The sequence below is a fragment of the Propithecus coquereli genome, unplaced genomic scaffold, assembly GCF_000956105.1.
Source record: "Propithecus coquereli isolate 6110/MARCELLA unplaced genomic scaffold, Pcoq_1.0 Scaffold107, whole genome shotgun sequence".
Taxonomy (NCBI): domain Eukaryota; kingdom Metazoa; phylum Chordata; class Mammalia; order Primates; family Indriidae; genus Propithecus; species Propithecus coquereli.
Genome location: NW_012134636.1, coordinates 2,070,679 through 2,091,806, shown reverse-complemented (window position 1 = coordinate 2,091,806; position 21,128 = coordinate 2,070,679). Strand labels below are relative to the sequence as shown.

The 21,128-nt window shown below is 43.2% G+C and overlaps 3 protein-coding genes and 1 pseudogene across 3 annotated transcripts in view; 1 reads left to right on the top strand and 3 right to left on the bottom strand.

The window, feature by feature from the left end:
* Nucleotides 1–2,691, bottom strand: part of BRK1 (BRICK1, SCAR/WAVE actin-nucleating complex subunit) — a 6,517-nt gene extending 3,826 nt beyond the window's left edge. Inside the window, exon 1 of the mRNA XM_012647045.1 lies at nt 2,470–2,691. Coding sequence (XP_012502499.1) covers nt 2,470–2,587 — 118 coding nt within the window. The 5' untranslated portion in view covers nt 2,588–2,691. The remainder of the gene's footprint in view (nt 1–2,469) is intronic.
* A 2,431-nt stretch (nt 2,692–5,122) lies between these two features.
* The window catches only part of FANCD2OS (FANCD2 opposite strand), a 19,342-nt gene continuing 3,336 nt past the window's right edge, over nt 5,123–21,128 (top strand). Inside the window, exons 1-2 of the mRNA XM_012647015.1 lie at nt 5,123–5,346; nt 7,302–7,889. Of these exons, the coding sequence (XP_012502469.1) occupies nt 7,310–7,846 (537 nt within the window). The 5' untranslated portion in view covers nt 5,123–5,346; nt 7,302–7,309 and the 3' untranslated portion in view covers nt 7,847–7,889. The remainder of the gene's footprint in view (nt 5,347–7,301; nt 7,890–21,128) is intronic.
* The window catches only part of FANCD2 (Fanconi anemia, complementation group D2), a 56,985-nt gene continuing 45,419 nt past the window's right edge, over nt 9,563–21,128 (bottom strand). The window contains 10 exon segments of the mRNA XM_012646552.1: nt 9,563–9,637; nt 10,909–11,004; nt 12,517–12,663; nt 15,303–15,377; nt 16,619–16,693; nt 17,667–17,705; nt 18,374–18,445; nt 19,067–19,160; nt 19,997–20,119; nt 20,420–20,513. Of these exon segments, the coding sequence (XP_012502006.1) occupies nt 9,563–9,637; nt 10,909–11,004; nt 12,517–12,663; nt 15,303–15,377; nt 16,619–16,693; nt 17,667–17,705; nt 18,374–18,445; nt 19,067–19,160; nt 19,997–20,119; nt 20,420–20,513 (890 nt within the window).
* On the bottom strand, nt 13,140–14,498 carry LOC105812524 (annotated as a pseudogene).

Below are 21,128 nucleotides of genomic sequence, written 5' to 3'. Positions count from 1 at the left end.
AAATTTTAAGTTCGAGCTTTTCAATTATCAGTCACTCTCAAGACTCGTCCACTATAAATTTAATGGATGTGATATGCCAAGAAGATTTATGTCAAAGATAAGTACACAGGAATTAAAAGTTTACCAACATGATTCTTTTCTCAGAAATGAAGTCATTACCTTACCAGGATCCAAATTTGGGGAACTGAGATGCTAGATCACTTTTTTTTTTTCTTTTCCTTTTCTTTTCCCAGTTCTTCCTCAAAGGAAACTAGATCACTTCGAAATTTTGGAAAGCGACCCCAGTTTGACTTATTTTCAACGCTATACTGATTGAACTGATCGATATTCTTAATACTCTGCTTGGATAGTCCATATGTACATATCAGATACTAACTCCTACCAAATAAATGAAGTCATTTAATTCTGCTTTTAAAAACAAAGTTAAGGCTGGGTGCGGTGGCTCATACCTGTAGGCTGAGCCAGGAGGATCAATTGAGGCCAGGAGTTCATGACCAGCCCAAGCAACACAGCAAGACCCCCTCTCTACAAAGAATTTTAAAATTAGCTGGGTGTGGTGGCATGTGCCTGTAGTCCCAGCTACTAAGGAGGCTCAGGCAGGAGAAACGCTTAAACCCAGGAGTTTGAGGTTGCAGTGAACCATGATGGTGCCACTGCATTCTAGCCCTGGCAGAGGGAGATCCTGTCTCCAAAATTATAAAATAAAGTTAAGCCCAGGCTAACACCCGTAATCCCAACACTTTAGGAGGCAGAGGCTGGAGGATCACTTGAGGCCAGGAGTATGAGACCAGCCTGGGCAATACAGCAACACCCCATCTCTAAAAAACCAAAACCAAAACAAACAAAAAAAGTTAAAGCTCTCTACATCAGTGGTTTTTCAAACTACTTTCTAATGCCTCTCCAGACTAAGCCAAAGTCTCAGAGCTATGATCCTGTCATCAGTTCATTCTGTCCCCTAGCATGGAATATTTTGGTTTCTCCTATTTGGCCCTTCCTCTGAGGGACTGTTATGAGCAAAGAATGCTGTGAAGAATAATATTTCAGCTCTCTAGGAAAGCAGTAAAAACCGATTATGAGAACTAACATGGAAATAGTTTGCATAGAACTTTAAAAAAAACTCTGAGGAAAACCAGACTATCTGAGTAGCAGGGTAAATAGGTCAGTACCTCTCAAATGTTTTCAGTTGATTAAAATCAATCAGTCTAGCCTGTCTGGGTCTCCTGATTCCAAATCCACTTATCTTTTCACTAAGCCATACTCCTTCACTTATATTCCTCAAAAAAAGGAGATATTTCAGCATACATAAGATCTGTGATTTCTTGACTACCATTCCCTAATACAACCTCTACAGCAATTTATGTGTCTGAAAGTGTATCAGTGACATATACATTTATACTATGCTCACATTAACACGACCTTCACCCCCATTCTCTGATGAGTGAGGAAATGCACCATACTGCGGCACGTCAAGATTACAGTCCTATACATCTTGTATGTAAATACGTTAATACAAAGACGATGCTCTATTTTATCCTGAAGCCATTTTTTCAAGATTATAACTTCTCTGAATGTAGGAAATGGTTCTTATTCTGTGTCCCCTACAGTGCCTTAAGAGAGGGCCTTGTTTTGAGATCTCGTTTCTCTTGCTAATGCTTTCTCACGAAACTCTTGCTCTCTTTTATACTCCTTAGGACTCAACGATTCTTTAGTTAGAAAATATTCATTCGTTTTGAAATCTTTTTTTTTAACACATCAGTTTCCCCTATTTAATCGTAAGTGCTTAATGTCCCTGAATTAGTGGAACCAAGGTACACTGTTGGAAAAAGATGGCTAGATGTCACGCCTACAGACAGAACGCCTACTACAAGCTAGATACTGGCAATATAGAGAGGATTTCCAAGGCCCTGTGAGAGCCAAACCTTACCTCTGACCTCATCTCCTACCACTATCAGCATGCACAGGAGACAGGAAGGAATGGATAGGAGAGTGCCTGAGGGCACGACTAAAAGGCACGACGCTACGGGGTTTTGACTTCATCCTGAAGATAGCGTACAGTCAAGAGTCTTCAAACAGGGCAGTGACACGATCTCCGCTATGCATTGCGAGTGCAAAGTGGGGACTGGAATGGAAGCAAAGCACGAAGGACGCAGGGAGATCACTGAAGACAAAAAAACACTCGAGTGTGGATGGGGCTGCCTAACGTGTCTGGAAAAAGGACTTGTGAAGGGGTCCCGGGGTGGGGGGTGGCAAGAAGTCCATCAGCTCAGCTTAGAGCAGGATACCCTCACAGAGACAGCCTAGCGGAGCCAGAGGGTCAGGGCAGGAGAGGGAAGGTGGGGCCTGAAGGAGGAAGTGAAAACCAGCAAGAGCCGAAGGCTCCCGGAGAGTCCCCTCAAAGCTTCTCTGCGCGCCAGCCAAACCGCCTCAAAGGCCTCCCTCCTCCTCGCCTCCCCCTGCTCGCCTGCTGACCAAACGAGTTGAGAAAGTCCGCGATTTTCTTGATGCTGCTGGTGATGACCTCAATGTACTCCCGGTTCGCCCAGTCCTGGTGAATCTCCCGCTGCACCGGATCCTCTTGCCCCGCCATGGCTGCCGCCTAAGGAAGAGCGACCGCGCAGGCGCCCCAACCCTACCGGTGGCCAGTGCGCCTGCGCCCCCAGCCCACACCCATCCCTTTGGCACCCACGAATCTACGGACATTGTGGTGCGCCTGCGCAATGTCGCGTTCTCGCAGGCTTTCTCTCTCGGCTCCCACGCCCGGGAAAACAGATGCAACTCGGGCGGGGAGGACAGAGTGCGCAGGCGTCAAGAACCACCCACCCGCGCCCATCACTGGCGGTTTGGGTCGTTAGGGGGCGCGTAGGCTCGTGCCGCTTCCTCCCTCGGCTGTTCCGGGCTCAGGTTACGCAGTCTGCACTAGGATGGGCACAATAGATTGACCCTACTAAGTACAAGTCATTTTTGAAATGCTTTTCAACAGTACAACGTGATGTCCCACCTCATGTTTGTCAAATGAACAAAGCATTTTTCTAACGACAATACCCAATGATGGAGAGGCTGAGGCGAAATTGGTAGGGCACACTCTAAACTGGCACAGTCCTTTTACAAAGAATTTGTAAGCTGATAGCAAGAGCTGCAAAAAATTTCAAACCTTTTGACCTAATCATTTCATTAAGAAAATCATTGAAAAAACCTACCACTTTAAAAAGGCGCAAAGATACTCTATTAATGCTACAAGAACTAAATCTCAGCAGTTGAGGAATGAGTAAACAATGGTATAGCCACTTAAGGCAATATTTTCAATATTATACAGTCATTTAAATGACAATTGTGAACACTAGAGCAACACGAAAACACTATAAACTGGAGGGAAAAACAAAATATAAATTGTTCTCTAATGTTGAGCACTGCATGATACAGACCAAGTTTATGTAGGCCATCAGTAATGTGTAGCATCAGGACTCCGGTTTTGCACATGGAGCAGTATTGCAGACTTGGAGGTGATGGCAAATAGCATTTCTGAGAACACATCCCTTAGAGCTGGGCAGACTGCAGAGGAGTGTGGTACAGATTATCGAACACTATGAAGCCCTCTGTATCCAACAATTTTTAATCATACAATTTTGCATTGAGGGCTTTCATTTAAGGGGGAAAAAACTGCCACTGTGCAATTAAAAACTAAATAAAAATTACTGTTTTGTTTGCTTTTAAAATAACACGGCTCCCTTTTATTCAAGAAGAAAACAAAAATGAACTGACTGGGGGAAAACGTTTTGTAATTAAAAATCATTTGTGTCTCTTCCAAGTCTCATCATTCTCTGCCCCCCTCTCCATTTTCTGACACTCCCTCCAAATTCTTCTCCACTTACCCCTTCTCCCACAGTTACACACACAGTAGGCACACACCACAGGTGCACATAATGGGCATCTGACAATTCTTGACCAGTATCTAAAGACTCTGGTCTTGTAAACGAGGATCTCAGCCTGACCGCATCCTCAAGCCCTCAGTCTCTAACTTTACCCAAAAAACTAGATAAAAGGTGACAACTCTAAGTTGTGCTGTGTTCTCTAGTTCTCAAAGTACAAAGGCAATTCTGCGTATATAGATGGGCTATTAGTTAATTCCTCCCACACTTATACTGCACTCTGCCAGGTACTGCAATAACCAGGCACTTGGGATACAGGTGTCAGCTAGATAGACTTCTCCCTTTCCTCAGCCATCCAGGGTTAATTGTTTGAAGTGATGGTTACAAATTTGTCAAATCACTTTCACTATGGCAAAAAAGTCAGGGTTTTTGTTTTGTTTTGTTTTTGAGACAGGGTCTTGCTCTATCTCCCAGGCTAGGGTGCAGTGGCATCATCATAGCTCACTGCGACCTCAAACTCCTGGGCTCAAGTGATCCTCCTGCCTCAGCCTCCCAAGTAGCTGGGACTAGAGGCCTGTGCCACCACACTCCACTAATTTTTCTATTTTTTATAGAGACAGGGTCTTGCTCTTGCTCAGGCTGGTCTTAAACTCCTGGCCTCAAGAGATCCTCTGCCTTCCAAAGTGCTAGGATTACAGGTGTGAACCACCCTCCCCAGCCCCAAAATGTCAGTTTTTCAGCACTGTAAAAATGAGACATAATCGTCCTTTTTGAGGTTTGGAAAGACTTTCGTATCTTTCTCTTGCTCTCAACAGGAAAGCATTTATAAATTCTGTCTCCTTGCACTGGGATCATTCCAGTAGAGGAACAAAAGCTTTCAGGGCTCTGGGTCACTCAGCCAAATTCCCATTGAACAGGGTGTAATGAGTAGAGACTAACTTCTAACACTAACTACAGGTCCTGATATTTTTATGCAGGTCCCCAACCACAGACTTTTTAAGTAGGGATGTCTGTCCTCTGTGACTGGATCAAAGGCAGCCCTCCTGAAGCTGGGGTCCTGGATGGCGTTCTAAGGAGGTGGGGGTGGGGAGTCCAGCCCGACCACTCCCTCCAGCGGGGCGCCTCGAGACCTCACCCTCGCCCCGTGGCTCGAGCTAGCTCGTGGTCCTGGGTCACAAAGGCGGTTGCCAGGCGCCGGATGGAGAAAAGATGCTCTGGAGCGTGCAGCCCGCGGAGTTCAGCAGGTGAGCCCTTGGCCCGGATGGTGGGACCGGGCCTGGGCTCCCACTGCCTCCTCCGCCTCAGCCAGAGCCTTCTGGCTCCCGCCCCGGCTAGGGACCCTGGGGGAAACAAGTCCCTTTTTCTGGCGGGGAGGTGGAGCTACTCTCGCACTCCCCGGCAGCTCCAGCTTCTCAGGATCCGCAGTTTACAGTTGTCGAGGACCCCAGCTGCTCTTTTCCGCTACATTCCCCTTTCCCAGGTGGGGAAATTAGGCGATGGGGCTCCTTGGAATGGGAGGAGCGGTATGAAGGGGAAGCTTTTTCAGCCAGGAGAACCAGGTGTACCCTATCTAGGAGCCATTAGAGCAGGTTGAACAGACTTCCTAGGTTCAAATCCTCCTGGAGTGGATGACGGTGACTTTGGGTAGTGGGGATGGAGTGAACCATCTTTCTTAAACCTTGTGTGAAGGGGTGCAAAGACCTAGGGTCAGAAGCCTTCTCCTCCCCTTCATTTTGCCATATATTTAGGCTGGACATTGGACAAAGTCTTTTACCTCTGCCTCTGTTTCCTCTTCGGATAAGTCAAGAAAAGGATCTTGGGATTAAACACTCTTTTGGTCTTATGCTCAGAGCATTAATACTCTCCCCATCCCCACCTTGCCACGGCCATGTACCAGAATGGCCCTCATCTTGTCTGTATGCTCTAAAGGTCAAAGTATCAAGCATCAGAAGCCTCTCATAGGCTGTTTGGAATAGATAACTGTCCGTTGGGTGTCAGTTTCTCATCCTAAGGCAGCCCAGATATTTGAACACTTAATAATTTGCAAAGAACACTTAATAATCTGCGTAGGTTATGAGAAACATACTAGGTGGAGGAAAATCAACAAATCCCCCTTCTACTAACCATTATCAGGGGCAGGTCTTCTGGTCTGAAATGTCACCAACAGTTCTTTTTTTAAAATGAACTTTTTTGTCTCACAAACTGTGGTGGAAATGCCAACTTTTCACAGCATTTTTGGAGTGATTCCTGGACAGGATAGGATCAGATCTGCCACTGTTACCTTTTGTGGGAGAAGAAGGGGCAGAGAAATACATTTGGCTGGAAAGAAAAGGGATCTGCTATGCTCCCTAACATAATAGGTAGGTGCTTAAAAAATATTAGCTTCTCCTGAATTCAGCAAAACCTCTTAAATACTGATAATTTTGAAGTAGAAATAATGGAAAATCCAAATTCTACTTGAATAAACTTTGAGTTAGCAATAACTTCACAGCTCTTTATCTTCAAAAAAAAAATCGAGGTCTCCCATAGATGAAAAAAACAAAAAAAAAGCCAATCCACATCTAGAAAAACAAAAACATTTTAAAAATTTTTAAAGATTGGCCTTTAGAAAAGTTTTTTCCTCCCAGTAGGTGTAAATCCTCTGAGGTGGTACATAAATAGCCCAGGGTTGGAGAGAGCTGCTCCCTTATGTTAGAAAACACAGAGGCTTTTAGGGCCAAGAGTAAACTGCATAATGAAGAATAGGGAAAGCTAGAGTTGCCTGAAAGGAACAGCGTTAAGTCCTCAAAATATACAGTGCAAGAGAATCCCCTTGAGGGTCTGTATAAATGCAGATTGCTGTGTCCCAGAGTTTCTGTTTCTGTAGGTCTGAGGTGGGGCCCCAAAATCTGCATTTCTACCAAGTTCCCAAATGATGCTAAAGCTGCTAATCCAGGGATCATACTTTGAGAACCACTACTATAAAGTACACAGAGTTAAAGTCACAAATATTTTAAGATGTGTCCTTTTTGAGCTTCTTCTAATCTCTAATAATAAGGTCTCATTATCAAGTCCCAGCTGCCTCTGCCACTTCAGAGGCATAGATTCTGTCATAAGCTAACAGAGCTAACAACACAGCATAGGTCCTAATGGTGGACTACAATAGTCCATTTCAGACAAATCCATTTCCTTTTCTGTAAAATGGGTTAAAACCTACCTCCAGAGGCTTATGAAAAGGTTTAATAAAGCTTTAGTCCACATAGCAGTTGCTAGATTCAATACTTTAACCATTCCCTATTGTCTTTCACAGAATTACTAATACCCCAACACCTGTTGGAATCTTTTCATGGGAACTACAGATTAAGTCAATAATGAGAAAGAGATGGGAATGTGAACCACCATGCCCTCACCAAAAGTATGCCAAGGAAATTCCACGTTCTGATTCCTCTCCTTTAGGACTGTCAATGGCAAGATACCAGCTCTGGTCACCATGGACCCCACTGGACGAGAGCTTCCAATGGCTGCGGCACACAACACCTACACCTTCCTCCAAGCACCCCTTTAGGGCCCCCCCCTACTTCTCACGCACCCCTCCTGACCCTAAAGTGCAGCTGTGCTTTCAAGAGGTCGCTGTACTCCTAGAGAGCTCATTCCTGGAAACTGGAATGAGTACCAAGTTACCATGCCACACACCAGAGCTCCAAACCACGAACAACAAGAAAGGACTGGTCAGGAAGCCCCAGCCCATTCGCCTCAGTGGAGTGGATTCTGTCTTTGGCAGGGTCATCACAGCTCAGCCACCAAAGTGGACCGGGACCTTCAGAGTTTCAGACAAGTCAGCCTTTTGCAAAATCATTAGCAGGGAGCATCAGTGGCCCACTGGACTTAAGGAGCCTCAGATTCAGATGACAGTGACTATGTGCAAACAGATGCTGCGCTCTATCCTCTTGCTATATGCAACGTACAAGAAGTGCACCTTTGCCTTGCAACACTCCAAGTAAAGGGTCTCCTTTTGATTCCCAGTTCTTCACACTGTGCCCTTTGGTATATGTACCTGAAGCTTATAGAAACTTGTCCACATAAACAAAACTGTGACATTGCCCCAGCCATCTTGCTTTTCTGTCAAGCAGTGACCATTTGGGAGTCCCTTCTCTCTCTTCCCCTTCAAGAAAGGGCCAGTGATACAGAGCAAGGGAGAACACTTCCATTGTAAAGCTGAACAACCATTTAAAAGAGAGTCAAAACTAGCATTCACATCTACATGTGATAAAGAACCATTAAACAAACGACATAAACCAATGAGCCTACTGTGAACTCACTTAAACACCAAAAACCACAACAAATTGGGATAGCAAAGGGGTGTCCAGGAAAGAGATGTATAGATTTCTATGTACCAGAGAATGAAGGGGTCAAATATCTTTATGTGGGTCAAGGATTAGTTTAAAAAACAACCTCCCCCTACCAAAAACAATAACAAAAAAACCCCTAACCAGCTACACCCTAAGACTATTAGAATATAAAAATGGGTAGAAATATTAACAAATATTAAACAATATTTACAGCCTGGCAAGACAAAACTTAGTAGCAGCACTGAAACTGTGCTTTCTGGCAGAAGACACGAAAGTCCCCATTTTAGCTGAAGTGTACTCCTGATGTTCTATTTCTAATAAACTACAAGTAATTTTGTAGCATTTTATAATTAGATTATAGGCATAACTCAGAATAATATGGAAATAAACATTATATATAAAAAGTCAACATGAGTTTGATGCTGCCTTTTTCCCCCTCTTATGCTAAAAAACCAACCAAAAAATTTAACAAACCAGCCAAAATATTCCTTTTGATATTGGGCATTGACAAGAGGTTCAAGTCGCTCCTCCAGAAAGATCACAAAGATTTTCCATCTCAAATGAAGTTTATCCTTATAATAGGAGACATGATTTTAATCGGCAGAACTATGTTAGCACCTGTCTCCATTATTTCTTTTTTTTTTTTTTTTTTTTTTGAGACAGAGTCTCACTGTGTTGCCCGGGCTAGAGTGTCGTGGCGTCATCCTAGCTCACAGCAACCTCAAACTCCTGGGCTCAAGCGATCCTTCTGCCTCAGCCTCCTGAGTAGCTGGGACTACAGGCGTGCGCCACCATGCCCGGCTAGTTTTTTCTATATATTTTTAGTTGTCTAATCAATTTCTTTCTATTTTTAGTAGAGACGGGGTCTCGCTCTTGCTCAGGCTGGTTTCGAACTCCTGAGCTCAAACAATCCGCCCGCCTCGGCCTCCCAGAGAGCTAGGATTATAGACGTGAGCCACCGCGCCCGGCCTCTGTCTCCATTATTTCTCTGCACAAACCTCAACTCAATTCCATCTAATCCTTGAATAATGAAGGAAATCCAGAAACAGAAATGAGTTAGTGAGATAGAAGTTAGAACAAAATTTATTTGTAAAAGTGATACAAGCCTAAATTCTACAATAAACCAAAGAGTTTCAAAACTAGCTCCTAAGGCCCAGAATCACGCCTCAGAGTTTTTACTTTACAGCATAGCATCGTCATGTTTATCCAAACCAATAAATGATGCTACAGGGGAAACCTGGGCCTTTGATGTTAGACAATCAATGAAATCCACAATTGAGTTAAGGGAAACAGCAGATTTCAAACTCTGAACACAAAATGGTCATACGATGGCACAGATGGGGAAAGGAGCAACAGTTTCTCCGGGGTCTACTCAGAGTCATCACAACTTTCATCACTATCTTGCTCCTTTTCTTCAGCACTTGCTTCATCTTCTTCACCATCCTAAGGGATAAAGGACAAATAAGTATTTTAGATCACTGCTCTGGCAGACCTCATGAATACAGCTCCCACAAGATGTACAACTCTACTGTTATCATTGTTAAAACCAATGATAGATTTTAAACCATACATTTTTAAAATGAAATCAGAGTCTCCCCTATTTTTTTTTTAAAGGGGTGGGGTCTTGCCATGTTGCCCAGGTTAGTCTCAAACTCCTGGCCTCAGGCAATCCTCCTGCCTCTCAGCCTCCGGAGTAGCTGGGTTTATAGGCAACAGCCACCAACTCCAGCTTCCCACTCTTCTTGACATCATAAACGCTAAGCTAAGATCACAGAAGGAGGTCAGTCATTTTGATACTGACTCACGCCATTTTGCAACTAAACCAAATTTGCATGATTTTTAAATAAGCCATGGCCCTCCACCTCTACTGTATGTGTATAACATAGGAACAAAGTACCAGTGTATCTTAACAGGAATCCACAAAATTCTGTCTGGTTTGCAACTCTAGTATGGGAGGTTTGCTTAGGAGAAAGTACCAAACTAATAGGATATTGTCTGCTTCAAATTCTCCATGAGAACAGAGAGGAGGTATGTCATACAAATAAAACAGAGGACCATGTAAATAAAAGGGCTTTTCATACTAAACAATCTTTCTGCATCAGCCTCAAATGCATGATAGAGAAGCCCCACAGCAAGGGTTCTTAACTCTGAGCTTCTTGGTGTCCATAACCTACCTGAATTGTGCCAAAATTTTATAAACATACACATTTTTATTTAACTTTCTTTAAATTCTCAAAAGCATCTGTACCACAGAAAAAAATAAGGACCTATATTCTTATTTTAATCCTCTATGGTAGCAGCTTCTGACTCTGCTTTGGCTTTCACATTTCTATTTTTGTATGTTCAAACATGTTCAAATGGTTTAACTCATTCCTCTCAACATTCAGAATACTTCGACTTCTTTTCTCCCTTCTAAAATGGTTTCGGATATAAATTCATGGAAAATAGGAGGCTATAATGGAAAGAAATTTTCAATTTCTTAACATTTGCCCCAACTTAAGATACTCATGAGTGATTCTAAGATTTTGTGATTGTTTTTTCTTGGCTCTACAAAATTATATAAGCACAGAAGCTTTTTTGGAGGGAATGGAGATGGACATAGAACTATTTGATAATAAACATAATCAGGGAAAGTTCTGCTCTCTCTACCAACTCAGAATAGTTAACAAAATGCAACCACCAATGCCAGACCCTGGGGCCCTTTGAAGAGATACCTCTGTTATTTTGCTTTTGGAGACCTGGGATGATTTGTCTTCCTCATTCTCATCTGCTATGCTCTCCTGGGAATTTTGGGATATAATCTCTTCACCCTAAATGTGAATGGACCAAGAAAAATGGTGGGTTATAATGATTACATTTGGGATCTCAGGGAGAAAGGCTGAGTTTACAGGCAACACAAAGGAAGATATTCTAGCCATTGAAAACATGGTCAAACATGGGCACCAACTTGTGATCCAGCATCTAGAGAAGGTATACTCAACCTCAGGTTTCTGAGATGCCTGTGGCTCTCATATAATAAGTAGTTCTACAAAAGGTTCATCTTTGTATTCTTGTATCATATGAGATTTTACAAGGCTAGACTGCATTGGTGACTCTTTCATTTAATGTTGAACATGGTTCTAAGATTTCCTGTAATACCTCAAGGTATATAAGCACCAACATGCCAACCATGAATGGCTGTGTAGAGAATGAAAGATAGTGTAGTGAAGTGGCTGGAGAACATCAACTCTGGATTAAGACTGCTTAGACTCAAACCCTGGCTCCACTCACTTATTGCTGAATGATTTTATGTAAACAACTTAATTTCTCTGGGCTTCAATTTTCACAAAGAAGCAATAATATCTACCTCATAGGGTTGATGCAAAGAAAGGAAGCTAATTCTCCATGGTGCTATTCTTTTTGTATACAACTAATTATAAAACTCAGATATAGGAAGCATGAATGAGAAGGGGCTTATCCCCTATTTGAAAATTGCTTTAATTCCAAAACAGTGTTATAAGCAACCCAAGATTTCAGCTAGACCATTGAAAGACCTTAGAAATGTTCATTTGTTAAAATTAGCCAGAGTAATTTATAATTTCAGGAGTGTGATAGACTGGCTTAGGAAAAAAAAAAAACAAAATAACCAAACGCAAAAATATTTGTCCACATATAAAAATGCTATTATAAAATCTACCCTCAATAGGGCTTAAAGGCGCCCCTCTGGCTGTGGAGAGAGGTTTGTACTGATCTGGCTCCTTTACCACTGAGGCACTGTTTATACCAATGGCATGTTTCGGTGTCTTCGCTGCTTGGGATGAAGGGTGCGGCCTGTGACCAGGACCCATAAACAATGTACCCTAACTTTAAGAGCTAAACAGCCAAAGACTTAAGAAAATAGTAGTCTTATTGAGAGAGCAAGGCCAGGTGCTGTGGCTCACGCCTGTAATCCTAGCACTCTGGGAGGCCGAGGTGGGAGGATTGCTCGAGCTCAGAAGTTCGAGACCAGCCTGAGCAAGAGCGAGACCCTGTCTCTACTAAAAATAGAAAGAAATTAGCTGCACAACTAAAAATATATAGAAAAAATTAGCCGGGCATGGTGGTGCATGCCTGTAGTCCCAGCTACTCGGGAGGCTGAGGCAGGAGGATCACTTGAGCCCAGGAGTTTGAGGTTGCTGTGAGCTAGGCTGACGCCATGGCACTCTAGCCCGGCCAACAGAGTGAGATTCTGTCTCAAAAAAAAAGAGAGAGAGCAGGGCTTATGTTACCCCCCTTACATACCTTCTGATGTTCCCACAAAGAATGGGTGTGGGGGATTATTACTTGCAGGGCCCAAGGCTTACCTGCAAGTCCCGGTTTTTGAGATTGCCCAGCCAGAAAGCCTCTCTGCAATTGTTAAGGATGAGCATGGCTTTGACTCTGCAAACTAACAGCTCCAGGGTCTTTTTGAGCAAAGGCACGTGTTTGGTGAGTCTCATGTCCTGGTGAATCTGAATAGAAATAAATACACCCATCTCATGTAAGTTTATCATGCCTTCACACTTCCTATACAGAGCCTTTTGAATTCCTAACACCTTAAACACTGAATAAGAACATAAGCCCTATCAATATGGGCCAGAGATATATTTCATCAAAGAGCAGGAGTTTGACAGAGTACTCCAAGGAGAATGGCAGCTAAAAAATTCAGAGCCTAGAAGACATACCACCAAGACCTCTAGCTCTTCCTCATAACCTCTTATTGACCAATCATCAATGTATTTACCTAAAATCTTGTTTGTTTTTATTTTTCTTAAAAATTTTACTTTAAAACATGAGGGAAAAAGTCTTACAGGTACACATGGAAAAGTAAAATATGATCACCACTGAGTGAAAACAATCTAACCAGAAAGCTTTAATGCCTGTCAGCTAATGTTGAAGCTGAAATTCTGAAAGTATGACATGCTGCAGGGCTGAAAGGAGTGGATAATTAGTATTCTTCTCCTTCCTCACCCTCTCCTTCAACAGAATCTGTACCAACCTCCTCATAATCCTTCTTAAGGGCTGCCATGTCCTCATGGGCCTCAGAAAACTCTCCTTCCTCTATTTCCTCACCCATGTACCAGTGAGCAAAGGCATGCTTGGCATACGTCAGGTCGAACTTGTGGTCCAGGCAAGCCCAGGCCTTAGCAATGGCTGTGATGTTGCTCAGCATGCACACAGCTCTCTGTACCTTGGCCAGGTCACCACCAGGTACCACAGTGGAAGGCTGGCAATTGATGCCAACCCTGAAGCCAGTGGGATACCAATCCACAAACTGGATGCTGCGCTTGGTCTTCATGTGGCACTGGCAACACTAACATCTTTGGCAACCACATCACCACAGTACAACAGGCAGCAAGCCATATATTTACCATGGTGAGGGTCACATTTCACCATCTGGTTGGCTGCCTCAAAGCCAGCACTGATAATGTCTGCTACAGCAAGTTGTTCATGGTAAGCTTTCTCAGCAGAGATCACAGGGGCATATGTGGCCATAGGGAAGTGGATGTGGGGATAGGGCACCAGCTGGTCTAAAATTCTGTCAGATCAACATTCAGGGCTCCATCAGATCTGAGGGAAGCAGTGAAGGAGAACACGATCTGGCTAATAAGGCTGTTTAGGTTAGTGTAGGTCAGGTGCTCAATATCAAGGTTTCTATGACAGATGTCATAGATGGCCTCATTGTTTATCATGAAGGCACAATCAGTGTGCTCCAGGGTGGTGTGGGTGGTGAGAATGGAGTTGTAGGGCTCAACTACAGCTATGGAGCTATGGACACCTGGGAGGCTAGGTAAATGGAGAATTCCACCTTGGACTCTTTGCCATAATCGATAAAGAGACATTCCATCAGCAGGGAGATGAACCCAGAACCAGTTCCCCCACCAAATCTGTGGAAAACCAAGAAGCCCTGAAGACCTGTGCACTGGTTGGCCAGCTTGCGAATTCGGTTCAAGACAAGGTCAATGATCTCCTTGCTAATGGTGTAGTGCCCACGGGCATAGTTATTGGCAGCATCTTCCTTGCCTGTGATGAGCTGCTCAGGGTGGAAGAGCTAGTGGTAGGTACTAATGCGCACTTTATCAATGACTGTAGATTCCAAGTCTACAAACACTGCCCTAGGCACATGCTTGTCAGCACCTGTCTCACTGAAGAAGGTGTTGAAGGAGTCATCTCCTTCTCCAGTGGTCTTGTCACTTGGCATCTGGCCATCAGGCTGGATGCCATGGTCCAGGCAACGGAACTCCCAGTAGGCATTGCCAATCTAGACACCAGCCTGGCCAACGTGGATGGAGATGCATTCATGCATGGTGGCTACAGGTCAGGAGGCGAAGGCGACAGGAGCAGACACTGGGTCCTGATTACCATCCCCATCAAGCTAAGAGTCAAGGTAAGTAATGCATCTACCTAAAATATCCTTGAACATACATTATACTGATATTAAACAACAAAGAGTAGTTTTGTTTAGCTGAGAGAATCCTTAAAATTCTACTGTTCAGCACCTTCTAAACTTAGAACCAGGGCGGCAAGTAAGCAATAGGAATTGGATCGAAGAATCAGTCGGTTTGCTACTAACTATAGACCTCTAGGGTTCTGTGTTCCTTCAGACAAAAAGTGACAATGGCTCAACAACTATAAGAATGCTTCAAGTGGAAAAGTCCTTTAAGGCTAAGATGTTCTCACAAGAGACAGATGCATTCCTTGACAAGTAGCACAGCTGAAAGCCTCTAAGATAGCTGCTGTAGAGCCACCTCCTGTCTACAGCAGAATCACTTACATTACAGTCCTTCTATCCAGAGGACTTTGTAGCAGTCATACACCCACCAAACTTCTATATCTCTCACCCAAGAAGAGTTTCTAAAGGAAATAGGGCTATGGAATGAGAGTCAAATTTCAGATGCAGAAATTTCCCTTAGATGATTATCCAATCTCAACCAGCACTAAGGATTTGACTGCTCTGAATGAACTGTCTTTGGACAGACACAGTCCCTGATATAAAGGCTCAAGAAAGGATAAAAAAAGCAGCAGTAATTGTAGCCTGTGGATCTCCCAATAGCAATTGCGGATTAAGCCAACAGGCAGGCTGCTAACAGGACCTGCATCCCCCTCTTACCTTGGAATGTCCACACAGGTGATGAAGCAGCCTTGTGTCCAGCTGGAAGGTTTCCAGTAAACTCAGAACATCTTCCTATAACCAACAAAATTCATAAATGCTATATGAAATGTGGTAATTTCATTCTGGATGCAAGATATCCTTACAACCACGGGCTCCGAAGAGGATAAGCTCTACAGTTGCTTGCCTAAGCTGAAAATCATCTTCATTTGGCCCTTAAATAGGAGGAAGAATGCTGGCTACCTCTTATTCTCAACCCTTTCACTTCTGTCCCTTGTGTAAATCTGAGAGTTCTAAGACCTGGATTTTAGTTTTAAGTAGATCACCATGTCTCAGTTTCCCTATCTGCAATATTAGGATAAAATACTACCTTCTTCTTTTTTTTTTTGAGACAGAGTCTCACTCTGTTGCCCTGGCTAGAGTGAGTGCTGTGGCATTAGCCTAGCTCATAGCAACCTCAAATTCCTGGACTCAAGCGATCCTACTGCCTCAGCCTCCCAAGTAGCTGGGACTACAGGCATTAGCCACCATGCCCGGCTAATTTTTTCTATATATTTTTAGTTATCCAGATAATTTCTTTCTTTTTTTTTTTTTTTAGTAGAGACGGGGTCTCGCTCTTGCTCAGGCTGGTCTCGAACTCCTGAGCTCAAACAATCCGCCCGCCTCGGCCTCCCAAAGTGCCAGGATTACAGGCGTGAGCCACCGTGCCTGGCCAAAATACTACCTTCTTTTTCTTGTTCAGGGTTATGAGGGACCGACCAAATATGATGACAGTGCTTTCCAAAGTTCAATTTGCTAAATATTTACAGAAAATCATCTGTTTCTATCCTTACTTTACTACTTTAGTCCTGGGTGCCATTTGGCTAAAAAACTATCAAGACTATTCATTACAATAGCAAAGGGTAGGTATTACGATACAAAGGAGTTCTTTTTTATGTTAATCATCCCTGAGAGTAGACCTAGAGAAGCACAAAGGAAAAAGCAAATGACACACTGATACAAGAGGTCCTGGGAGTGCAGTAGCACAATAATATCAAACTAACAAGAACCACCTCCCTCAGGTCTGGAGTACAAGTATAAAAGTGGGTTTGAACCAGAGTGGGTCTGAAGAGTTCAGCCTACTTTGTAACATTCAGTCCTATTTGGGCATCTCCGGCTATAGGAGAAGTGGACCAGGGGTGCCCAAGTAGAACTGTAGCCCAGAATATGGGCACGGGGACTGCTCCCACCCCCAGCCCCAACTCAGAAGTCACCACGGACATATCTTCTGAGCATGTCTTCAGAAGATGTCTTTACTCTCTTCTCTCAGCTCTTACCCGGTGTTTTCTAAAACTGAAGTCCAGGAGCGGCATACATTGCTTCAGAAATGCTTCCACAAAGAGACGTCCATACTGAAGAAAAGAGACACACTGGTCACCTTTAGCGGAGGTCTTTCACCTGAAAGGCCACTGTCTGAGGCAGAACAGCATCACCCAGCCCAAGGGTTTTACTTTCTTATTTTTACATGTAAAAAATAAATTGGGAGGGGTCCAAAATTTGGAGAATGTAGCTTAATGCAAAAACTAGATGCGCTTGCCAGCTAAGCCCTGGAATTAAGCACACTTAACCTACCCTAGACACAGCCAATTGACAGGGACTTTGTTCAGCTTAAGAGTGAGAGCACAGAGGAGTAGAGCGGAACTCCAGCTCCCTGAGCATAATTTACTCCCAAGAGGAAAACTGAGCTGAGGAAGCATATGATCAATTTCCAAATTTCCCAATCAGATAAATCACTCCTCTCCCTGACTGACCCATCTCCCACACCATGCCAGGGTGACGTGAGCAAAGAGGGAGAGAGGCTAGGAGACAACAAGAACAGGATGCCATCCACTTGGAAGGAAATGCTGGGAGTGGGGAAGAGCATTCTCCCCATTGGCTTTACCATCAAATCTAGGACTATTCCGGGCTATTCCCACACGAGAGGAGTTTGGCAGTTATCAGGATATCAGATCCCACATCCATGAGGCCACTTCACAGGCTTTAAAAAAGAGGAATCATCCATTCCTCCTTCCTCTCTGTTGCCTGGGAAGGGATGACAAGGGAGGGTGACTACTGCTCCTAAACTCAACTGCCCTGAAGCCACTCCTCCTAGTTCAAAGATTCTGACCAAAAGTTTTCAAACTCATAGGAAAATTGGCTTTTCCAGTCACTCAACTAGTGTGGGAAAACGTTTCCATTGCTGTCCCTAAACTACCACCTGTTTGCACAGATTCTGGAGACTCTGGCTTGTGGGCAAGGTATCGGGCAATTCATCTCAGCTGAGGCACTCTCTAGACTGATCCACAGGAAGAATAAATACTAAACAGGGTCCAGTAAATGGCTCACCTTCAAACACACATGCAGAACAGGACGACTATCAAATACCTGGAGAGGTGAAAGATAAGAAATCAAAGCTGAGTTCTGCTCCTTTGAGCCTCCCAGCCTCTTTCCTACTGTGCAAAACATAGCTCTGAGTGCTGCAGAGAATTCTAAAATGAAGAAGGCATGTCAACAGTTAAATTAACTACAAAGCAGAATAAAGTAATCACCACAACTGAAGTTCAAGAAATGGAAGAGAGGAACAAAGGGGAACAAGACACTGACTCCAACTAAGGATGTTGAGAAGCTGGCATTATTAGAGGTCCAAAATCTAAATCTGAAGCCTTAAGACTGCATGACAGAGGTGGAAAGGAGAGATGATGACATTCTGGGCTCAGGGGACAGCCTGAGCAAAATGACAGAGCAAGTGAGAACACAGTGTCTTTAAAGGATAACAAAGGCACTCAGGGTTGGAAGAGGGAATATGCTTATATCATAGAGGACCCAAGGGAAAGTGAAAGAAAGTGAAGGAATTACAGGTGGGAGGAAGGAAGAGAATAAAAAGGATACTGCCTAGGGAGAGAAGAAGGGTAGAGAGACAAGGCAAGAAGATGATGAGGGGAAAGCAGGTCCTAAGAAAGTATGGGGAGGAACAAGGAGAGTCCGTTTTGGAAGCCAGGACCCTTGCTTTCTGCAGTTCGCTGGTGAGATGGGTCAAGAGCCCCCATACTCACCTTTATGAGGTTGATGAGGACACTGAAGTCTCGAACAGCCATGTTCCAATAGAGGAGCTTCTCTTCATGAATCTGAGGACAGCCAAATATACAGGCAGCTCAGAATCATAGCCAAATATTTCTCTTACTGTACTCCTACTAATACACAGTTCTTGAATTCATAGCTATTCACAGCTTTAAGCCAATTATCCTTCCAAAGAGATGTGGCAACCAGTGCACCCACAAGATGGTTCTGAGGCCTGTACATACTGTGATAACATTAGAATATCTTAAAAAGACTTTCTAAAAAGATGATTCCTCTTTAGTAATTTCCAAGTAGGTAAAAGCCTCTGCAACATACCTACTAGCCATCAGATCTCTGTGGCTTCTAATTCCCTATGCTAGCCCTTCCTCTCAAGAGTCTAGCTCAGTTCTTGGTAGCAGGCTGCCAAGGCCCACAGCATCTCAAACAGGCTGGCTTACCTCATGCCAGTCAGCAAGAGGCAAACTGGGCAGTAGCCAGGGAAAAGAGCACCCAATCCTCATCTCCAACTAGAGGGGAAGGAAATTAAACCAGAAGCTCTTTAAAAAGAATCCTAGATCTCAGTAACATGAAAAAATATCTTAGGAGAAACCCTGGACCCAAGAAATAGAAGAATCAGCAATTTCCAAGTAATCCAGAGTTCACTTCTTGGAGTGGGAGTACCTACCCACCTGCTGCGAGTCTGCTGCTGTGCCAGCCTGAAGACCTCTTACTGTCTTCTCTAATTCAGCCATCATCACACGGAAGAAAATGACAAAGGTGTGCCTAGAAGAGGGCGAAAGCATGCAAATCCACACCATGATGCACTGCTTAGAAAGAACATCATGGGAAGAAGCCAGAAACCAAAAGGAATTGCCTTCCCCAGCTCTGAATGTCCTTTCACTAAGGTCCACTGTAAGAGGATGGGGAGAGGAAAGGACTCAGAAATGAGCCCAAGAAGATGGACTGTCAAACAATTTAGAATTAACTTTATGAAAGGAGGTGGTATGGTAGTATAGAAAGAACAGTAATGTAATGGTGAGAATATGTGAGTGTGAGTCCCAGTTCTATGTTTATTTTATTGCCTATGTGAGCTTGAGAAGTTCCCTCTCTAACCCTCATTTTACTCAACAGTAAAACAGGGATAATGATACCTATCTCACAGAATTATCAAAAGGATCAAATAAGATAAAGAATGTGAAAGTGCTTTATAAACTGAAAAGACTACAAGTGTAAGATAACTATTGATATTCTGAGACACAAATCCATTAAGTGAGACATACATGATTAAATACAACAATCACCTTATTGTTCTAAATGTGGTTAAAATATTGGAAAAATAGTCTCGAGTTTAAAGGATGAAAGTACGGATGGAAATTTGGTGATTAAATGTTCACTGCCTTTGATGACTGTAACTACTGAAAATTCATTCTTGAATAAGGTCCTCTCCTATGTGTTGGCTGAGATAAGCTTGGAAGGAATGCATAGTAGCCACTCTTCGCGGAATGAATGATTGTATCAGAATTAGATGAAGAGTAAGGTCGTTATTCAGAAACTACATACATTGCAGTGTGACTGTGATCCCACCTTCAGGAAAGAAGTAGAGTCAAGAACTCCCTTACCTGGTCAGTGTAGGGAATGTGGAAGCAGATGCATCTTTAGGAGAATTGATCAGTTCTGGGACACCAACACCAGCAATCTCCTCTATGGCCTTCAGAACACTGCCTGTGTGCTCCAGGTAGATACTGCATTGAGAAGCAAATAAATATTTCAATTATTGATCAATGAAGTAGGATACAACTGCAGATTCCTCTACTTTCTCTACGAATTGATTAAACAATAAGGAGTTATCTGACAGTATAAAACAGAACGAGAGGATCTTAAGATCCACATATTCCAAATTGTGTTCATTTTAAACCCACTTCATTGCTTTCAAGTTCCCCCTAACAAAGGTCATTTCTCAGTCTCTGACAAGACGAGGGATCCCAATAGTAGCAAAATGGAAAAAAGTTATTTGGCTCTTTGGAAGAAACCAAACATCTCACCAGAGCAAACTATGGAGCTGGTCATTAGAGATGTTGTTCTTCTCCTTCTCCCCACTTGGCCACACCCGACAGAGGAACTGTCTGGCTAGGGAAGCTGTTAGAAAACAAGACAAAGGCATCTCATATATGAGAAATTGACCATACTCATCTTTCAGGCTTTTGGGGATGATTATTGATCAAAAGAGTTATTATTTTAAATTTACTAAAAAGTTCCTAGTCTAACAGGCAATTTTTAAAAAGTTGTTATATTCCTGCTCCATTGGGCCTTCTGCCAGAAATAAACCCATTTGTCTAAGATGCAACACATCCCACCTGCTCACCCCATCCTGAAACACACAAACATGAACATATATGGACATACACAGAGAAAAGGAACGCTACTGAGCAGTGGGAAAGGCAATTTTGTTCCTCCTAGGCAGGCCAATAGCAGTGAGCAACTCATAGGTTCAGACCAAACTGTCCCCTCTTAATCAATAAAAAATAATAAAGTTTGTTTTGCATTTTTATCTTGCTATCTTTTTGTGCTGCCAACTAGGATATCTAATCAGTAAGTTCCATGCCAAGAACTATGATAAAAGATACTTAAAGGAAAGGTCAGGGAAGTGGCCAATATTTCCTTTATACTTGACCCTGATTTCTCCTTTTTCTCCCACTTTATTAACCTCATAGTTTATGTCTCTTTTTGCCAAATGTCTCAGATAATTAAAAA